Source organism: Pristis pectinata, chromosome 20, assembly GCF_009764475.1.
Source record: "Pristis pectinata isolate sPriPec2 chromosome 20, sPriPec2.1.pri, whole genome shotgun sequence".
NCBI lineage: Eukaryota > Metazoa > Chordata > Chondrichthyes > Rhinopristiformes > Pristidae > Pristis > Pristis pectinata.
The window spans coordinates 11,269,920-11,293,217 of NC_067424.1; the positions used below are offsets into that span (position 1 = coordinate 11,269,920).

General features: G+C 39.5%; 1 protein-coding gene across 1 annotated transcript in view; it reads right to left on the minus strand.

The window, feature by feature from the left end:
• Positions 1 to 23,298, minus strand: part of dstyk (dual serine/threonine and tyrosine protein kinase) — a 77,378-nt gene that overhangs the window by 36,330 nt on the left and 17,750 nt on the right. Inside the window, exon 2 of the mRNA XM_052034758.1 lies at positions 18,494 to 18,879. Within this exon, the coding sequence (XP_051890718.1) occupies positions 18,494 to 18,879 (386 nt within the window). The remainder of the gene's footprint in view (positions 1 to 18,493; positions 18,880 to 23,298) is intronic.

A 23,298-nucleotide genomic window follows, 5' to 3' on the forward strand; every position in this document is an offset into this window, starting at 1 on the left:
GTGCTCAGTTGTGACAGTCCTGGCAAGTTCCTGCTCACCCAGCATGGAATATATAACAGTGAAGTGCCACCCATACTACCCGCCACAGGGGTTCACCAGCCTTCCTGACAGCAATCTACATCCCACCCCAGACCAACATGAAACCTGTACTCAATGAATTATATGCTGTGGTCAACAGCCTTGAAACAGGATACCCTGAGGTCATCTTCATCATTACAGGCGACTTCAACCAGGCAAACATCAAGAGTGTTACCATGTACTACCAGCATGTCTCTCATCTCACCAGGGACCCAAACACCCTTGACCATTGCTAGACAATAGCAAAGATGCCACTGAGCCATGCCCCCCACCCTCACTTTGGCAAATCAGACCACAAGGCTGTGCTCCTTCTCCCTGCATCAAACAGAAGCTGAAGTGGGAGGATCTGGTACAGAAAGTCATACAGTGCTGGTCTGAGGAAATAGATGAGCTTCTACATGACTGCTTTGAGTCAGTGGACTGGTCTATGTTCAAAGACTCAGCTGCCAGCATAGATGACTATATCACCTCCATCACAGACTTTATCAGCAAGTGTTGAGGACTGTGTACCAAAGAGGACAGATCAGGGTGTTCCCAAACTGGAAACGATTGATGAACGGGATAACCACTCCCTACTGAAGTCCAGGGCTGCAGCACTTAAATCAGCTGACCCTGACCTTTACAAGACAGAGATTAGGACCTCAAAAGCTATCAGAGATGCCAAGAAACAATACCAGTCCAAAATTGAGTCCCAGACCAGCCATCAGTTGTGGTAGGCTTCACATGCCCTAAAAAGGGCTACAAACCAAAGTTAGGCAGCATCGTTGACAACAGCACATCTCTTTCCAATGAGCTTGTTTTGAACAGTAGGGAATTGATATGTTACTACCCACCCCAACAGCTTCCAGTGAACCTGAACCCACGGTCAACGTTGAATACGTAAGATCAGTCTTCCAGAGAGTGAACCGGTGGAAAGCATCTAGCCCAGATGGTGTTTCTGGACTTGTCCTCAGATCTTGTGAAGATCAGCTGGCAGGGGTATTTGCAGACATTTTTAACTTCTCCCTGCTTCAGAGGTTTCCACCTGCTTTAAGACCACTATCATCCCGGTACCCAAGAAAAACAAGATAACATGCCTTAATAACTACCACCGGTGGCTCTGACATCCACCATCATGAATTGCTTTTAGATGCTGGTCACGGCACACATTAACTCCAACCTCCCACAAAACCTTGACCCACTGCAATTCACCTACTGTCAAAACAGGTCTACAGCAGATGTCATCTCCTTGGCCCTACACTCATCTCAGGAGCATATAGACAGTGAAGACACCTATGTTAGACTGTTTTACAGCTCTGCATTCAATACTGTAATTCCAAGCAAACTCATCACGAAACAGACCTGGGAGTCAACATCTCCCTTTGCAACTGGATCCTTGACTTCCTGACCAACAGGCCAGAATCAGCAAAGATAGAGAGCAACACCTCCGGTACAATTATTCTCAACACTGGTGCCCCATAAGGCTGTGTCCTCAACCCCTAACGCTACCCCCTATACACTCATGACTGCAAGGTCAGATTCTGCTCTAATGCCATCTACAAGTTTGGACATGACACCACCATAGTGGGCCGGATCTCAAATAACAATGAGTCAGGGGACAGGAAGGAGACAGAGCTTAGTGATATGGTGTCATGACAACAACCTTTCCCTCGATGACCAGCTCACTGTTTTGCTGACATCGACTTCAGGAAGGGGGCAGTGCACATACACCAGTCTACGTCAATGGTGCTGAGGGTTGAGAGCTTCATCCTAAGGGTGAACATTACCAATAGCCTGTCCTGGTCCAACCACATACAGTGGCATGCAAAAGTTTGGGCACCCCGGTCAAAATTTGTTACTGTGAATAGCTAAGTAAAAGATGACCCAATTTCTAAAAAGGCATACAGTTAAAGATGACATTTCTTTAATATTTTAAGATTACTTTATTTCCATCTTTTACAGTTTCAAAAAATAACAAAAAAGGGCCTGAAGCAAAAGTTTGGGCACCCTGCATGGTCAGTACTTAGTAACACTCCCTTTGGCAAGTATCACAGCTTGTAAACGCTTTCTGTAGCCAGCTAAGGGTCTTTCAATTCTTGTCTGGGAGATTTTCACTCATTCTTCCTTGCAAAAGGCTTCTAGTTCTGAGAGATTCTTGGGCCGTCTTGCATGCACTTCTCTTGAAGTCTATCCACAAATTTTTGTTGATCTTTAGGTCTGGGGACTGAGGGCCATGGAAAAACCTTCAGCTTGTGCCTTGAGGTAGTCCTTTGTGGATTTTGAGGTGTGTTTAGGATCGTTATCCTATTGCAGAAGCCATCCTCTCTTCATCTTCAGCTTTGTTGTTTTTTTGTTTACAGACAGTGTGATGTTTGCTTCCAGAATTTGCTAGTATTTAATTGAATTCATTCTTCCCTCTACTAGTGAAATGTTCCCTGTGCCACTGGCTGCAACATAAGCCCAAAGCATGATCGATCCACCCTGCGCTTAACAGTTGGAGAGGTGTTCTTTTCATGAAATTCTGCACCCTTTCTTTCTCCAAATTTTCCTGCATCCTCACCACAAAATTCAGCATCAGGACTTTGCAAAGGAACATCTAAAGCCTGATGCATTTTTGAAACATGTCCTGTGGATTGAAGAAGTTAAAATAGAACTTTGGCCACAATGAACAAAAGGTAAGTTTGGAGAAAAAAGGGTGCAGAATTTCATGAAAAGAACACCTCTCCAACTGCTAAGCACTGGGGTGGATCGATCACACTTTGGGCTTATGTTGCAGCCAGTGGCACAGGGAACATTTCACTGGTAGAGGGAAGAATGGATTCAATTAAATACCTGTAAATTCTGGAAGCAAAAAGCACACCATCTGTAAAAAAAAAGCTGAAGATGAAAAGAAGAGGACAGCTTCTACAACAGGATAGCGATCCTAAACACACCTCAAAATCCACAATGGACCACCTCAAGAGGAACAAGCTGTAGGTTTTTCCATGGCCCTCACAGTCCCCGGACCTAAACATCATCGAAAATTTGTGGATACACCCCAGAAGAGCAGTGCATGCAAGACGGCCCAAGAATCTCACAGAACTAGAAGCCTTTTGCAAGGGAGAAGGGGTGAAAATCCCCCAAACAAGAATTGAAAGACTCTTAGCTGGCTACAGAAAGTGCTTACAAGCTGTGATACTTGCCAAAGGGGGTGTTACTAAGTACTGACCATGCAAGGTGCCCAAACTTCTGCTTCAGGCCCTTTTCCTTTTATTTTGAAACTCTTTTAAAAAAAGGAAATAAAAAAGTAATCTTGCTTAAAATATTAAAAGAAATGTGTCATCTTTAACTTTGCACCTTTTGGAAATTAGGTCATCTTTTACTTGCTTAGCTATTCACAGTAACAGAAATTTTGACCGGGGTGCCCAGACTTTTGCATGCCACTATAGACGCCACAGCCAACAAAGCACACTAATACCTTGACTTCCTCAGGAGGCTAAGAAAATTTGGCATGTCTCCAATGACACTCACCAACTTCTACCAATGCACCACAGAAAGCATCCTATCCGGATACATCGCTGCTTGGTATGGCAACTGCTCTGCCGAGGACAAGAAACTGCAGTGAGTTGTGGACACAGCTCAGCACACTGAAACCAGCCTCCCCTCCACGGACTGTCTATACATATTGCTGCCTCTGTAAAGCAGCCAGCACAATCAAAGACCCCACCCACCCCAGACATTCTTTCTCCTCCCCCATTTCATCAGGCAGAAGATAAAAAAGCCTGAAAGCACATACCACCAGGCTCAAGGACAGCTTCTATCCTGCTGTTTAAGATCTTTGAACGGTTCCCTCGTGCAATAAGATGGGCTCCTGACCTCAATCTACCATGTTATGACCCTGCACCTTATTGTCTACCTGCACTGCACTCTCTGTAGCTGTGACATTTTACCCTGTGCTACCTCAATGCACTGTGTAATGAATTGAGCTGTACGAACAGCATGACAGAAAAAGCTTTTCCACTGTACCTCAGTGCAAGTGACAAAAACAAACCAATTCCATCCCTGGAAGATTTGCAACCATGCTTTCAAACCACATTAAGTCTCTCTATACTTTAGAAAGCTCCATTTACATCAATGATTCATAGATGTATTTGCTAAGCCACAACAAAGTTAAATGGTGAGCTGTGGATAAAAAAAATTCTCCAGATCCTCGACTTTAAGACCAAATTTCCTCCAGTCTTAACTTGAATTAACTAGATTGAATAAAACAGTTGAGTGTTTTCTATTGTAAAGACCTTAAATTTTCCTTAATTTTTTCAGTTCGAGATGTTGAGTCATAGAACAGAAACAGGCCTTTCAGCCCATTTTGTCCATGCCACGTGATCTTCTGCCTAAGAGTTACAACTGAACCCTCATCTACTACCTCCGCTGGCAGCTTGTTCCACACCCTCACTACTCAAGGTGAAGTTACCCCTCAGATTCCCCTTAAATATTCCACCTTAAACTTATGTCCTCTAGTTCTAGTCTCACCCAACCTCAGGGGGAAAAGCCTGCATGCATTCACCCTATCTACACCCCTTATAATTTTGTATACTTCCACAAGATCTCCTCTCATCTTCCTGCACTCCAGGGAATGGTCCATTCATATTTCCGGCAAAATTAGTATTTTTTCATAAAAACATCAATAAAATCATTTTTTAAAAGTTTCTGTAATAAGTGAAAATAAATGAGCAATGAAAAGCATACCTAGAAATTGAAAGACACTACTGACATGCATGTTTTTATTTTTCTGGGGGCCAAAATGAAATTATACTCTACAGTTCATTCTATAGCTGCAGACAAACAATTGCATTTTCTAAAGCAAAAGTTGCACCCTTAGATTCAATCCTTCCACCCACTGGGACTTGAATGCACAACCTACAGATTCAAGGGACAAACATTGTGCAATGACCTATGGACCAGGAATGGAATCAAAATTTTGCCCAGTGTTTATTCCTCCACAATGTGCTGCATGCAATATTTAACAATTGAGCAATTTTTAACTCTAACAGGACACAATCCACTAGTTAAACATAAATCCACATTAAGTTTCTCCACCACAGGTTTTTGACAACTTAAAATCCCCCTTTTCTGTATCAGTGAAAAGGTAATACTCGATCATAGCATCCACTAAAACTTAACAGTTTGCTTTAGATCATCGTCATGGTAGCCCAAGGCACAGTCAATCACAACAACAAAATTTGGGAATCATGTGTGTTAAATCTCTGCATTACCAAGTTTGTTATTTAAAAATAGCTTTGACTATTAATTTTAAGTGCTTATTTCCTCCCTTCACATCATCCTGACCCAACCCCCAATCATTTGGAATCTAAATCACGCTAAAGGACAAGACTTTAATCAAGATTTAATCAAATAAAAATTTCTTCAAAAAAACTGTCCATCATAATTGTTTGTGCCTTTGCCCACAAGAAGCTGAGGAATGAATGATGAATGTTATCTGCTCCCACAATGGAGGCAGTCAGTGCAAGATACCACACAAAACGATCCAGCAAAGGAACTCAGAGCCACAAACAAATTAAATTGTTCGAAGCTGGAGTAAATGCCGCCTGATGAACTGAAATGTAGTGCTTTAATTAAGGCAGGGAAAATAGCTTGCACAACAGCAATTTCATTCTCCTAGATTCAAGTTGATGGATCAGTATCATCAGGACCAGCACTGAAACTGTCCTTGGTGCTACTCTTTTAAAAAGAGAGAATGCTAAAATTAAAGCTTCTGGTCACTGCCCACCCACAATCAGTTCATACCCTCTGCAGTAATCCAACTCTCCCATCCATCAACCCCCAAATCCACCTGAATGCCACCATCAATATGTCTAACATTGCATGCAATTTAGTCCCTTTTAAGGTAACTTGGGGTAACTAGTGTCTTGAGATTTCAGAACCCCAGTAATGAAAACACTATATTCCAAACAAAAAGCACTAATTATGGATAAACAAGAAGTCACCAGCTCTGAAATGTGGAATATAGTTCATCAAGTATAAATCAACCACACCACTACCACAGCTGATGCCAGAGTTCGTTCTTTCTAATAAGGAATCTCTTACTTCAGTTCTCAAAGTTAGCTTTTATTAGTTTAAATATGCTTTTGTCCATGCCCCCAATTTACTCAGAGTATTCAAGCCCTGCCTTTTCTTAACCATATACCATCTTAATACAGCTACCATGGAAAGAAACAAAGTTTCTAGTTTTCTTTAGTTCAAACCCTCAAACTCCATCTTGTGCGTTTCTTCTCTATACCATTTCCCTTAAACAAATCTCCTTGGCCTCTTGCCGATTAGAACAAAACCCATGTTATGGCTGAGAGCTGAAAGGAACTTAATTCCAATTTAATCTCGTAAACATGTCCAGTCCAAGAATCCTTGGTTCCCTCTCACTTCATCCTTCAACCAATCGTGGATACATTTTCAATTATGCACTTTAAATATCAGCATGGAAGTTTATTTACCCTTCCACTGCATACTCAGTGCTTCTTCCCACTTCAACCCAACTTCACTTGCAAGTCATTGCTATTTACCAAATGAATCGATTCTTAATTGATTCCCAACATTTAGTGAATCAAAACTCTATCATACCACTGTCATGTCTTCCACGACACCATTATGACCAAGGACGATCAAACAAAATTTACTCCAGATTCACCATAGCCATGGTTTACTGGGTTATTACTGGAAACCCCATTAACTCCTGGTGATCGCCTTCACTCAATCACAGAATGGAGGAAAATTAATGGGTCTGCCATTGCCTAGGTCATTACACCATTTTTGAAAATAACCATTTGCTGCCTTCAACAAACAATCACCTTGCTGTGTTTTCTGACACCCTCATATAGCCATTTGGAGATTCAAATCTCTCCTCCATTGTCTTTTTCATCACTCAGTCATCGAGTCACCCTTTGATCCATGCCAATCAATCTCCCAGTTCTACTAATCCTACATTATTCCCTTTTTTTATTGTCCCCAATTGGTTATCACCCCCCACCACCCTCTGATGATACCACTCATCTTCATAATAGGGGCTATTTACAGTGGCTAATTAACCTACTGACACATAGCTTTTGGATGCAGACGTAAACCTGAGTCCCTGAAAGAAATCCTCAGAGGTCACGGAGACATGCAAACTCCGCACAGACAACACCCAAGGTCAGCAACGAACCCAGGTCTCTGGAATAAATACAATCTATCCTTTGTTTTTGAAACCTTTTATCCCATCTCCAACATTTATGTTGGCTGCTCACATCACTCTCTCCATTCAGGAAGGTGCTGCTGCTTATATCTCTCCTCTGAAAGACAGGGAAAAAAAATTACTTGGAATATTAAGTGTGATCTTGTAATCATCCTCAACTCTGTTCATTGGTTAGGTTTTCCTCATTAATTATCCTTATTGCTGTATTCCAGCAGAAACCAACTATGATACAATTATGACTTAGCCTACTGCTTTACCCTTTTCTTTCTTAGCATTTCTAATTAGTTTCTCATTTTTCTTGCATTGCTTCTACTCAATCCTTCCTTTTAAACAAAGAGGTTATTGAGCCAGAATGGGGCTGCTGAACACAACACTGATACTCCCCCTAAACTATTTATAATAGTACAGAGTAAATGAACACTAACATTCATCGTGCTAAGGTTAGGAGCACAGAACAAAATTTTACTGCTGCATTTCCCATATTACAACAGAGAAATTATTTTGCCTTGTAGTGAAAGATATAATACTGGAGTTCATGCATTTAAACATGTTTCTTCAAGGACAGAACCCATGGTACAGAGGAAGTAAATTTCTCTTTTGTTCCCTTGAGGAAATTTTAATTGCCCTATGGTGTTGAGACAGGGAAATCTTAATCAACAGTAAACTTCAAGCAGAGCTGTTAAAAACAATAAAATTCCATATGCTGTGCACAGAAACACTCAGATTAAGGAAGCCTAGGAGACCAACTGATTTAAAAGTAGAGTTCTCTGAAGAACTTGAATTAATTCTGTCAAAAATAAGATTGACAGCAGCATTCCACTATACTTTTACAGTAGGCTCTGAACTGTCATAAGTTTGCTGAGGAACTTTGTGGATTGCCAAAAATAGATCAGGTTTCACTTAATTTCACCCCCCCCCCCCCCAACCCCGACAGAAATGGAAACTTAACATTTCTGGCTGCCTATCCTCCTAATATGCCATCACATACTCCATTATGGCTTTAAAGTAAACACCTTCCTTGAAGATAACAGAATTTTGCATAACCAACATAAAACTAACGCATTAATAAAAATGTCCAACCTCCTCCAAGTTAACAAACAACAAATTTTCAAGAATAACTGCATAAAAAGCAATTCCAGAAATTAACTGTGTCCCAGTCAACATATACCATAAACTGCAGTAATAATCATTACAGAATCTTCTTTGTGAGACTTGAAGTTTATTCTTTCTCAATGGTGAGCAAAATCCTTGACCATTCTTTCTCCTGTTCATGGTCCTTACTCCAGTTGGACCACAGTTTAATCATGGCAACCATGGAGTACAGTGCACATCAAGACCAAAATATTGATTGGCATCTTTTCTACTCAATGCACACCGGTTTCACTCAATTGTCTCACCAGTGGCACAAGTACACTTAAAACGGAAGCCATTGCATTTCTCTCTCCAGTCCCAAAGCCAATCCTTCCTAAGCTGCAGAGAACTGTGTCTAAGATCCCTCCCTTAGGATCCATCTGAGCCCATGAAATTCTCCCCTCGATCCTCTTGACATTAAGGCACCAAATTAAAGTTACGCTGAAACACACCAAAAAGGAGTTCAATACATTTGCTCAACTATTCATAAGATCGGTTGCATACAAGAACAGCTGCTGGAAACTTTAGCTTCTTATTCTGTTAGTCACTCAGATTCAAGAAATCTAAGAATTCGTAACATTCTTCTCCATTGTCCAGAATCAATAGCAAAACCATGAAATATTGCAAATGTAAAGACATGCAACTTCAACAACTTGGGCATTTTTAATGATCAAGTAATTTTGAATTCACACTTCCTCTACAGACAGATGCTATACACTGCTTCTCTCTTCAATAGTCTCAGCAAGAGGGCACACAAACCCCATTCCACACTCAAGTGGATCACTCCCAGTCTTTTCCTGTATCCCAACTACCACCACTGCCCCATTCACTGGCTCTGCACTGAAAGTTTATGATGGTGGAGAGACAAACAATTATTCCATGTGCATATATTAATTATACAAAAATCATTTTACTGAGTCCACAACCATCTGTACTTTCAAGAATTTACGTTCAGGCAATTAATGGAAAGTAGACTCACCATACTTATAAGCAGTATTAAATAATTTTAAAATACTGTAACTATAATAAACAAACAGTAAAATTCCTACAGAGAATGCTGCTCACTTCTCTCCCCCGCCCCCCCTCCCCCATCTTTCTAGCACCTGAAACTTGCATATTATCCTTAATACAGTAGTGGATATTAAGATAGCACTTCAATATACCAGAGCACAAAGCAAGACTACTTGAAACAACTTGCAATCCAACAACAACTAATTATGAAACTGCCTCATGTCAGAATCACCAATTAAAGTACCATACAAAATGTTATGTGGAAAAATTTATCAACAACTCTCTGCCAGGTTCAACAAACTGAGTCAAAACAAGCCAACAGCTTGCATTTTTTGGTAGCACCTACCACAGTAATAAATTCCATTAGCTGCAACATACATACTTTAAGAAATAGATCTTGAATTGGAGGTGGACAGTTTTCTGTCAATAGGGGTGTAACCTTGTTATGCATATGATCAACTGTATACGTTTCAAGTCCTTAGAGTTGCTATTTCAGAATATGATTACTGCTTTAAATGCATGGCAAGCTCTGAACACCACAGGTTTCCTTTACTTTTGCAATTTCTAAGAAAAAAACTTGCATTTTAATATTCAGTTGTTTTTCAAAACAGACCCAGATGTGTTGCAATGAGAATTAGGACAGGAACAGAAATAACTGGAGCATATAACATTTCAGTTTCCAAATGACTCAGCTTTTACAAGAGGAATTTCAAGCAGCATCTGGACAGTATCATGACAAACTATCGAGGACTGGAACCATTCAAGCTCATATTGTAATGACATTTCTATATAATGCCTAGAGTACTTCACTGAATGTTGATTGCAACTGCTAATTGTTTTCTGCACTTTTATTTGACCCAATACATGGTTTTGGCAAAAAAAATCTGATAGGATGCAGTTAGTTAGCCAGGAAACTCTTGGGAAATGGGAATGTTTATTAGGCATCATCAACAAACTCCATTCCTACTCGTACACACCCAAGCTTCATTCCCAACAGGCTTCCCAATATCTAACTTGCTTTCAGCTGAAGAGAGAAATGAAGGGAAAGGAGGAAAAAAAAATTGGCACCAAACTCAATTTTAACTTGCATTCTGATTTCAAGCAGCACGTTCTTAAGATATTCAAAATAAAGATCACATGGACTAACATAGCTGTCGTCATGATGATACAGCTATTTCTACAAACTTAAGAACACTGGATCATGGCTCTAAACAAAATATTGCATGTCTTAAATGTTCAGCAGATCAAGCAGCCAATTTGGAGAAACACAGTTAATGTTTTAAGTCAATGTCTGTTAATTGAAACAACTACTTTCTACCTCCCAAGATGCCACCCAACTTGGAGTATTTCAGAACTTAACTGCATCCAATTAGGTGCTTACTACAGGGAGGTGGACAGAAAAAATAAGTGTGCATTTTCTTTCTATGGGGCAATTTATTAATTTGCACTCAGACTGTCTCCAAGTGGGGAAGTTGTGAAGCACAATTTGACAACAAGGCGATATTATTAATTTGCCTGAAACTATGGCAAATACATGGATGGAATTAGAATGATAACATACAGCACACTAGGTTACCAAGTTAGCACATGAAGATGACAAAGACTGAAGGGAAAGATAGGTTAAGTGAATGGTCAAGAAACTGGCAGATGGAACAATGAGAAAATGCAGTCAACAACTCTGGAAGAATGAAAAAAATTAAAACAGAACGAGACTACAAAATGTTGCAGTACATGGCAATCTGGGGTCTTACTACATGAAATCAAGTTAGCATGCAGCACAAAAAGTAACTAAGTAGATTAGTTTTGGTGCAACTTCACAAGGACATGGAGAGACCTCATCTGAAGTACTACATATAGCTTTAGTCTCTATATTTAAAGGGAAGATGTGTTTGCATTGCAGATAATGCAGAGAAGATTCAATAGATTGATTCCTGTGATTTAAAAGTTGATTGAGCCAAGTCATTGCCGTTTCAAAGTAGAGATGATTTTACTGAAATTAGATTCTGAGAGGGTTTGAAAATGTGGATCTGATTTAGTGTTTCACCTAGTGGGGATGTCTAGCACTAGGGCATACAGTTTCGTAGCAAGGGGTCACCCATTTCAGACAAGGAGGAATTTCCTCTGAAGTTTGTGAATCTTTGGAGTTCTCTACCCCAGACAGCTATGTGGACAGAGTCATTGAACATATTAAAAGTGGAGCCAACTGACATTTAAACTACAAGGCATTCAAAGCATTTGGGGAGAGCAAGAAAGTAGTCTTAAAGCTGGACTGGATTAGTTATCATCTAATCAAATGGTGGAGCAGGTTGAAGAGGCTGACTAAGCTACTCCTGTTCCTACTTTTGCTCTCAGGATATTATTCCTGAGAACACTCCATTCTGAACAGTAATTACTCAATGTCCAAGCTGTTTTTTCCCCTCACATGGCTCAATCATTTCAAACTTCTGTAGTCAGCTTCAATGCTTTCTACCTCCTCACCCTACTGATTACTAATACCTTTTGCATATCATTTACCACACACACACAATAACATTGTTTTTTCAAGATTTAACTGGCATGTTGCAACCCTGTGACATTATTCCACATACCCACCTTTGTCCCATGCTTTTTTTAAAAACACATTAAACCCATCATCTTCAAATTAAACATGAAATGAGGAAGTATGAATTGCCATTTTCAAAATGGATTTCAAAGTTTATGTGCTTTGCACGCTTCCAAAATTCATGAGAAAGCAGCCTCCAATTTTTAAGCCGAGTCAACTCTCAATTTGCAAACTATTTTTATCTACCCAATATACTGCTTCCAAAAACTTCCATGAATTCATTATTTCATCTAAATTTCCCACCTTGCATTTTAATCCTAGGAGTCCAGGTATCATTCTAGCAAATCAAATCAACATGGCCCCCAAAGCCAAAAGAATCTCCATCAAACAGCTCAGCTCTTCAAGGATGTTTGTGCATAGTTTTTCTACCTACTTAACTTCTACTTTCTAGTCTACACCTTTAAGACGACCAACATTGTACAACATGGATAAACCACACAGAAGACAAGTTCATTTTTTTTTAAAATTAACTTATGCCAAATTACAGTTCACCATTTGGAATGGTGGTCGAAGTAGATTCTTTCAGGACTTGCACATGGGGAATTTAAAGACTTAAGGGTGAAGTGCAGAGTCAGTTCCAGCAGATTAAAAACTGCTACCTTGCATTTGATGCTGCAGTTAACCTGACAATGATTAGATTGTTGCTCTGAGCCAATCTATTAAAACCACGGGCATAGTAACCCCAAAGTCTTGACAAGTCAATTGATAATTGTCAGTGTGCAACATCTAAGGTCACCATGAATCCAGGTGCTATTACAAAAAAATCATTTCTTTTAAGACTGTTTAAATTCTGAAGTGACTTTTCAATGAAGCACTGTACCTTTAGATAATTGAGCACAAAGCAGAGTGAATGGAAAAGATGCCAAATATTGACATCCTAAAGCACATTAAAAATAAATGGCTAGTTTCTATAAAAAAGCACAGGATGTTTTCTGTATATTCAGGCACTTAAAATTACATTGAAACAAGGACAATTAATCAACATGGTGTAAACATGGATTAATCTATAAATAAAAAAGCTGCACAAATTGATACAAATAAAGGAGTTTAACTTAAAAAACAGCAGTTAGATTAAACTTGACTACCATGAAACTTGAGATAGCACTATGGAAAGAATGCGGTGCATCTTCTGAACGGCTTTTAATTGAGTCAATAGGGCAAAAATCAATCAACCACTTGTGCATTCAGTAGAAAAGCTGAATATTGTTTCCAGTGGTAATGGACTGGAAAATGCTGAAGTTTGTCCTTGCATTCATTCATCTGAAGCCAACATGCAGCTGCAGCTAGAAATTAGGAGAGCAAAAGTGGTATTTTGACTCTTATTACAAGAGAATTTTAATTGAGGATAGATATCTTGCTGCCTTATACAACCCTTTTGTTAGAACAGACCTCAAGTATCATGTACAATTTTCATCTCCTTATCAAAAAAGGACATCCTTGCGAGAGATGGTGTGCAGAGTTCCTAGACTGGTTCCTCAAATGCCAGGTTTGCCATACGAGAGATTGAACTGACTAGTTCTATGTGCACTACAGTTCAAAATAGGTAATCTTATTGCAGTTATAAAATTTTGTTTTAAAAAGAGTCCACAGGTTGAGGACTGTAGAACCAGGGGATCAGTCTCAGAATAAGACAGCCATATTGGACTGCAATGAGAAATTTCTTCACTCAAAAGGTGCTAAAGCTTTGGAATTCTCTTCAAGGGCTGTGGAAGCTGTTTTGATTGAAGTCATTCACATCAATAAGAACTCCTCAATAAATTTCTGAATATCAAGAGAGTCAAGGGATTTGGGAATAGTGCAGGAAAGTGCCACGTCATGCTCTTGATGAATAGCAAAGCATGGTCAGAAAGGGCCAGATGGCATACTCTTGTACCTAATTGCGCAACACACAAAGTTAAAATCTCCTTAAGTTTTAAGGTTCTGGTTGTGTTGCATTCAACTTCCTCTTAGTCTGCAATGTTAAGCCAGGGGGATCATTGGAGGGATCCATTCATTTTAATTTCACGATACTGATCACTCACTTCAGAAAACGATGAGGCAAGACTTCGGAATGTTTCTTGTTCAGCTATGGAAAAAAGACAAATCTAGGCCAACATGCATGGCACCACAGCACACTGTTCAAGAGATGCTGTTGTTCTAATTTATGAAATAAAAGCAGTGCCTGTTCAGGTTTCTACAATACCAATGGAATTTTGGAAACAGACAGCTCACTCAGCCTTCTTACCCCCAATCTTTCCTCAAGCAATGAATGGCAACAGAAATAGATTGCTTTATGCTTGGTGGGGCTACCTATCCTCTAATCTCAGAACATACTACAAGTCCAAGTACACACAAGCAATAGCATTCAATAATTTATCCACATCATTTCAAAATTAAAACCTAACAACCTATTTCGCACTCTTCCATAATACAAAGAAATGCTTCAATTTTTCCATCACCACAGGAACTACATCAACATGAAAAAGATCAATACTACAGTTGCTGAGAACCTTAGAGAAAATAGTGTAAACTTTCAAGCAAAGCAGCACCTGCTCAGCAAACAAGTTTGCTTTTTACATTGGCACGTTTGAATGCATCTTTCCTTATGATAAGTGTAATCTTCCAGTGTTAAGTCCCCATTTCTCACCTCGGGCTCCATTAAAAATGATCACATACAACAACACAAACAGCTTACCTTCCCCTTGTGGCATTCCCATGTGAAATGTGTCAACCAACATTGACAATAATTTTGATGAATATGGATAGATTATTCACCTTGGTCATGATTTAGAAGTAAAGCTTTAAATTACCAAAGTGGACTAGTCAGCTGTCTATACCAGCCATAAACTCCAGATGAATCCAACTTTCCAATTATTGGTCCACAGCTTTGTAGGTTACGACACTTTAATTCTTTATTTCCCATACTTGACATACACAATGTTTCTGCTTGACCAACCCTTCTGCACAGCAATTTCCAAACACTTATCCTCTGAAAAATTACATAACACACAAATCTTTCTTCCAATGACTCAAGCTATGCCCCACAGTTGTTGGCCTTAGCTAAAAGAAAATTTCTTCCCCACCTATGCTCCAGGTGTTGTTTCAAGAAACCTCCAACTAACAAATTCAGCAGACCTGGCACCAACACCATAGGTTAATCCTGGACACTGTATCACACTTCCTAATGTAATCAACTTTAAAGCTTTGACCTAAATGACCTTAGGCAGTTCCAACATGTCCTCCTACTTTAGGTTTTTAAACCCCATTTGCTTTTTTAATCTCACTTACTTGTCCTGTAAAGCAGGACATCAATGGACATACATTTTCAAGTCAGTTTCTCTACATTTCTAATTATTCCCTTCCCCTTACCTAGTCAGCTCCCACCGAATATATTACCTCAAACCATCTTGTCCAAATTCAATTTGCCACCTGCCCAGTGCACAGGCACCTTCATGGAATACAACTTTCTTCTTCATTATGACCGAATTTGCTAATTATATCTACATATTTCTAATTACACTTAGATCCAAATTTAAATGCTTTAGAAATTAACAAATAGTCTTAAGGCCCCATTTCAAGAATATAGTCTTCCAATTACCAAAATATACCAAGTTCACCCAATTCCCATAAGCTTTTACTTAAGTGACCATCTGCCTTTTCAAAGCTGGTCAGAAATTGTTTAAATCCATCTAACCCTTTATAGACTCTATTCAATGCATTACCCTCTGAGAACCCATGTTGGAACTTACATTAGATGCTTTTTAAAAATCAAACTGATTATGTTAAAAGACAAACATCCTTTATTGCTCATTAAATCTCAGATGAGCCCTGTTATATTAAATCTACCTTAATCCCAAAAATAGTGTTTACAGAAAGGACTGCAGTTAAATCACTTATGGTGATCTTTGGTACAACTGACAGACATGCAACAACAGTCAGAAACCATGTCTTAGTAATTTTTCATTAATGCAATGAAATGTAACTACACCAGTGCAGCAGCACAGACATCAATTAAAAACAACAAATTGATGGTAATTTGCACAACTCTGAAAGAAATTAGTATATTGTTACGAGCCCCAGGTTGCTACTTAGTGTCCCTTTAAGGCACCTGAATGGTGGCAGTTTGGCAGGCTGTGGCACGGACTGCTGGGGGAGCTTGCTCTCTCAGGGGAGGAGAGACACGAGTTGGTAGCACTGACAGCCAGCCTCTGTATCTATGGGTGAAGCCCATTGTGTGACTGTCACTTTGCAATCCATACATGGATTTTTAGAGCAATCAGTGGCATCCACTTTGTCATTAACCTGTACCGGGAGTCAGGTATATCTGTGGGCGGCCACATATCAAGTGCCCTCGGTGTGGCAGATATTTCGGAACAAAGCAACGGAGATCCTCGGCGATTGTGGCGTCGCATTGGTTCCAACGTGGAACTTGTGAAATTCGTAAACTCCTCTTCTCTACATTCTAGCTTGGTTTTCAGAAGCCTTTGCTCATCGTTTTGCTTCGTGACTTGATGAACTGAACTGGTTTGCCATCATAAAACTTTGAGAACTGTTCCTAGACTTGGCAGTTTGGGAACTAGCCACACACATTTCGGTTTATTTCGGTCAATGTCTGATATCTAATTTTTTTTTAAACTAGTTATTAATAAACAGGGTTTAACGTTGAAACCCTGCTCGTTGCATTTCTATTGCTGCTGGTATGTAACGAAACACAAATTGATCTTATCATTCATGTAGGAAAATTCTTTACAAATGAAAATTTAATTTCACTAAAAGACACAAGTTACTCCATATCCCTGCATGCCCTCAAACTTAGCTTAGTTTTCTCAGCAAATACTTGGAAACACTATCACTACCCATTCCTTTCTCAAAAAAGGAAAAATAATAATGGCAATCTTTTGAACTAGGTCACTGAAGTATCACCAGTGACGGACTCCCCAATTAACAAGGTGCAATCAGTCTGGATCAGCAGCAGCACATATGCCACAATTATCCTCAACACTGGCACCCTGCAAAGCAGCATCCTCTGCCCCTTACTTTACTCCCTATACACTCAACTGTGGTCAGATTCTTCTAATTCCATCTACGGAGTGGGTTGGATCTCAAACAATGACAAGAGCACAGGAAGGAGATAGGAAGCACAGTGGCATGATGTCAACCTTTCCCTCAATGTCACCAAAACAAAAGAGATGGTCATTGACTTCAGGAAGTGGACAGAGTACACATCTCTGCATTTATCAGTGCCACGATGGAGATGGTCAAGGACTTCAAGTTCCTAGGTGTAAATATCACCAATAGCTTGTCCTGGTCCAACCATAAAGACACTATGCCCAAGAAAGAATACCTGTGCCACTGCTTCCTCAGAAGGTTAAGGAAAATCAGCACATCCCCATTAACCCTCACCCATGTCTTTTTTAAAAAAGTAAATGCACCACAGAAAGCATCCTATCCAGATGCAAGACAGTTTGGTATGGCAACTGCTCTGCCCAAGACCACACTATACTTCCTGTTGTCTCGGGAAAGCAGCCAACATAATCAAGGACCTCTACCACCCTGGTTATTCTCTCTTCTCCTTCCTTCCATCGGGCAGAAGACACTGAAGCTTGAAAACATGCAGCACCAGGTGCAAGGACAGCTTCTATCCCACTAGTATAAGACACTTGAACAGACCTCTTGTATGATAAAGATGAACTCTTGATCTACCTCGTTGTTGCCCTTGCACCTTATTTGTCTACCTACACTGCACTCTGTAACTGTGACACTATATTCTACATTCTACTATGCTTCTCCTTTTGTACATATGTTTGGAATGGTCTGTATGGATGGCACACAAAACAATGCTTTACTGTATCTTGGATAATGTGACAATGATAGCATCCTGAAATGTATTGAATTATTTTAATATTTGGGTTCAGCTGGGAATGTGCATCTTCTTGATTAACTACACCATATGGAGGGTAAAAGGCCATCTATCATTTATTATTTGATCACGTCAGACATGGCCAAGCAAAGATATTCCATTGTTCACCTCATGGATGTGGAAGCATGAATAGAGGACAACTGCAGCTTTCACAATAAAGCACCACACTTCATTAATGCAGCATTGCATTACCATTTACTTTTAACCAATTTTGGATAGAACATGCAACTTTCTCCTTGATTCCATGGGATTTTTACTTTACTGACCATTTGCTTTCAGGAGCTGGTCAGAATTGTTTAAATCCATGGTCATTTTCCAGCACCATATGTAAAAAAAGGGATCTATCACTTTTTGCTTCATGTCAGACATGAACAAGCGAAGAGATATCCTACTGATATACCCCAACATGCTACAAAATAATCAAGCCAGATAATAGTCTGCAATAACTGAAAAATCCTGCAAATAAAAATCAGGTCAGAATCTGATAAAACAGTTAACCTTCATGTCAGTGACTTTTCCTTAGAACTATGGTAAAGATAAACAGCGCCCATTTTTTTAGTTATCATAGTACCTGCAATAATGGATGGTGTAATGTTACTTCCAAATGAGCTGCACGATGTGCAGGATCTTCACTATCCTGGATTTCTAGGTCCTCTTCAGGAATTGTGTCCCATTTGCCCTGGTGTGCAGCAAGATGATGGACCAATACATAATGTCCAGGCAAAGCCAAGCTAATACTTGTCCTCTTACCATGGGTGAATTTCAGCCGACGCCTTTTACACTTATTTTCATTGCTGCCCTTGACAACTGGCAAGAGCCTTTCACCCAACAGACTGTTCAGAACATAACACTTGGCCCAGCAATTCTGACCCAGGATCATAATGGAGGGAAAGCAGCCCACTGTTGCTTGGAGGTAGTCCTCTTCATGCCTTGGGAACGATATGCAGCACAAAGCACCTAAAAAAAAAGAAACAGAAGTTAAGCATACTTTACTTGTAAACTCTCCTCAGAATCCATGACATTTCCTATGCAATGATTCTCATGACTTGCGGGGCTAAGGCACTCATACTTATTGCCAATTTACTAGCATCTGGCCTTGGCCAATGAGGTTTAGGTTCTAACAGAACCAAGCACCTGACGTGGCTAGCAGAGCTGTCAGGAATCACAGCCTGTTGGGTGCAACCAAAATTAAATATAGCCTCAGAGCAATTATGAACAGCATCTTTCTCCCCCAACCCTCTTTACAACATCAAAATATCAGATGGCCTTCAAATATGCATCTGACATGTGTGGGAATTGTCCTACAAGGACAATTTTAACAAGTAAAAAAAAATTTCCTGAACCATCAAGATGAAATGGAGATTAACTAAGCAGTTTCAATTCAGAGATTAGAGAACTGCAGATATTCTGGCTCTGTCATGCAGGTTGGAGGAGCAATGTTAAATGCTTTTGATCATTGAAGCTTCTGTTCCAGTGAAAGGTGTCTCCAGGCTCATGTTTCCTGTCCACATGCCATAAACAGCTTTTTGGCCCATTGAGCACAATCTCATTTCCCACTTATTACCCAGTTTCAGAACAATTTTATACCCCCCCGCCCCCCAAGTTATTTCCTGCTGATATATTCACTCACATTAATCAACTTAACCTCCCATCCACCCACTGATTCCACTTCTGCTAATATACATTGGGGGCAATTTACCATGCCTAGCTAATCTACCAACATTAAGTCTATGGGACAAGAAGAGAAACTAGAGCACCTGAGAGAAACCCACCTGGTCATGGGGAATATGTCAACTCCACACAGGTCAGAATCAAACCGAGGTCCTGGGAGCCACAAAGCAGTAGTGCTACACTGCAATTGGAAGAGTTCTAATTTTCTTATTATTAATTATGAATCTGTGGTTTCAGAGAACAATAAAAGTGTATATTTATTCTTCATTTGCTTGGACCAGCACATCCTTTGGACTATTAGACTTCCTTAACATGAGATAGATTATGCTTGACCTCCAATGCTCCAGATTGAAATCAATTCAGGTCAGGATAACTTATGACCTGCTGAGTATTTCCACACTTAGTTTTGCTCTTTTTTTCTCTAATATCTGCAGTTCCATTTTTTCCAAATGGATTAAAGAATACTGGATAACATTTGGTCAAGGCCACGGAGGGCAAATTTAATCAAATGACTTCTCTCCTGGTTAAGATTGGCTAACTCCAAATGGACCAATTAAACTTTAAGCCATGGGGCTTAGATGCTCACCATCTTCAAGCTGACCACCTATGGTTCTCATTTCTTCCCCTTTTCTTGCCTCAATTTGAGGTGCCTCCACACTTTGCATCCATTGGTCATTATCCATGTAATAATTATTTCCCACTTTCCAAACCTGTGTATACAAGTCCTGCAAGTTCAACATCAAGACAGCACTAACCTCAGGAGCTACAAAAATGACCATGAAAACATGGAATGACCTACACTAAATCACAAACTAGTCACTGAAGCAATACTCTTTCTCCTACTGCCACAGGATGCTCAACTCAGCTACAAAACCAGATCAGAGCCTTCCTAAAAGGCAACCTAACTAGGGCAAACCAACCATTTAAGCCAGCAACATCAAATTCAGAGTACGAACCTTTGTTTGTGGTGTGCAGAGGGAAATGGCAAGTTTTGGTTGCCTACTCACCTTATGTTGGCATTTAACATTGTTAATACCACCGTAGTGGTTTAGTGACTAGAATTCACAAAGCCTACACACAACAGAAACACAAAAGTAGACCTCCAGTTAGTTAGAGCAAAGAAAAGTGGCGAGAAAACCAACGTGAAGGATCAATCTAAATCAACCTGGCATTCGTAACAAGACAGATCAATGGCACAAATGCAAATAACATAGGTGCAATCCAGTAGCCATTACATTGATGTGGTTGCAATGACCAATGGGAATTACATGTTACAGGACATCTAACCTTTTAAAAAAAGGGACAACATGGAAAGGGTGGAGGGGTGACACTGATAATAAAAGGCAGCACGGGGAAGGGATGTGAGCTTGAAAAAGAGTTAAAAAACAAGGAACCAAAAAAAAAAACTGGTGGAATGTGTGCATAGGCTCCCACAATATCTAAGGCACTGTATGAATTGGGAAATTAGAGGCACATTTAACAGAGGCAATACAATGATGGGGGACTTGAATCTACATATAGACTAGGCAAATTAAATTAATAGCAATGGAGTGGAAAAGATTCATTTAAGAGATATGGTTTGCTAGAACAGACCTAAAGTGGCATAATGAGAAAGGGTGAATCAATAATCTGGAAGTTAACAGACCTTTTGGAAAGAATGGTCACAATAAGATGATCTTCATAATTCTCAAAGCTATTTAGTTCCATCTGAAACTAGGTCTGAACTCCAGTTTCCATTGTTTAGATTTAGGAAATGCAGGTTAGCTATGACAAATTGGAAAACCACAATGAGGGATAACATTAAGAAACATTTAAAGAACAATTGATAACAAACATATATATTCCTTAAGGTATAAAAACCCAGAAGTGGTCCAACTATGGCCAAAGGAAATTAAAAATTGCTTTCAGTTAAAAGGCTTGTAATGTTGGTTGGGGGGGGGGGGGGGGGGGGGGGTGGGGGGGAGATTAGACAAGAGGGTCATGAGATGCAATGGAAATTACACATTTTGTTGATTGAAAACAACTCAGCAAACCACCCAAAAATATAGTCGGCAATGGATCAAGTGTCAAATGAAGTGCCAAATGAAATAATCCTCCATTTAAAAATAATGGACATTCTGACGAGACCAGAAGCCAGTGAGTCCACAGGATCTGGTATCCTATATGCCAAGATTGTTAAAAGAGGAGATAATGGATGCACTGATTGGCAACTAAAGTAGTTCCAACAAATTGGAAGGTAACTAATGTAGTTGAAAGAAGGAACATGTTAGTTAAACTAACACCAGTCAGGGAAATGCTAGATCATTTTAACGAAGTGAAGGAAGGCATTTAAAAAACACACAAATTGGATTTGGCAGAATCAACACGAATCAACGGAAGAGAAATTTGTTGTGCTTTGTTTAAAGAGGATGCAGTATGAGAGCAGTGTGAACCATTACACTTTTATATATACATTCTCGGAAGGCCTAAGGTGTCACAAAGATGATTGTTAAAATTACTGCAAATGGGTTTGGGGTCAATATAATAGAATGGCTTAGGAAATTGGTTAATGGAAAAGAAACATCAGAATTAATAGCAGGTCATTGTTGGATTTCAAGACTGATGATTGGGGTTCTGCAGGAATTGGGTTTCTCCCATTAACAATTCATGATAATTTGGATGAGGAGACCATTTGACATTTCAAATTTTTGTTTAAAAGAGTGAGTGACAGAATGTTATAAAGAAAACATTTTTTCTTCCCCCGCCCCCCCCCCCCAAAAAAAACAGACCAATGCAGGGATGGCACTCACTCTGCTGGTATGTCCAGAATTAAGTGCCACACAGTCTCAAAATAAAAGGGTCTGCCATTCAGCAATGAGAGAAGAACTTTCTTCAGAGGGTAGGGACTCTTCAGAATATTCAAGGCAGACTTGGACATTAATGATGCTAAGGTAGCAACACCAAGGTAAAACATCACCCATGGATCTTACTGAATGGTGGAGTAGACACAAGGGAGTAAGTTACCCACCCCTGCTTCTTGAAAGAAAAACTTAAATTAAAATATTTAATATTAAGCCACTAGCCGAAGTAGTACAAAGGAATTAAGCAATGCTATAACCCAGTCAACCCTGGTCAGAAAAACAGGGCTTGCACAAACTAAGTTTTCATGTCTGTTTTTTTTTAAAAAGAGTGAAGACACTGAAAGGGCAGTGTATAAATTAAAATCAATGATTTAAAAAAAATTGCATCTGTTTTTAAACAGGGGATGTTTTCTGTCACACTTGCCAAATGTGCAATTAGTAGCAGACATGTACTGAGTTTTCAAAATATGCTTTGAAATATCGTTCATTATGCAATTTTACTATGCTATTGACTCACAATGAAGACTCAATTTTGCTCATTATTTTCAGTTTTGAGATGTTATTGAATAGTTTACAAAAAACCTTACTGACTATTAATGGTCCATCTCGGAATTCAATCAGCAACTGATTTTGGGAGTTGTTCTGAAATACAAGCTGCCTTATTATGCTCAGCATAACTGAAGGCTAGAAGCAACGTGGAAAGCACTTTCTGATTTGTTCTTTCCTCAAGTATTTTATTATTTGCAAGATAGCCTAATAGGACTTATAATGTACATGACCAACACATAAATAGCAATCACAGCATACCACCATGGATGCTAAGCTGATCATTGGCTTTGTGCACACATATCTATTTCTAAAATAC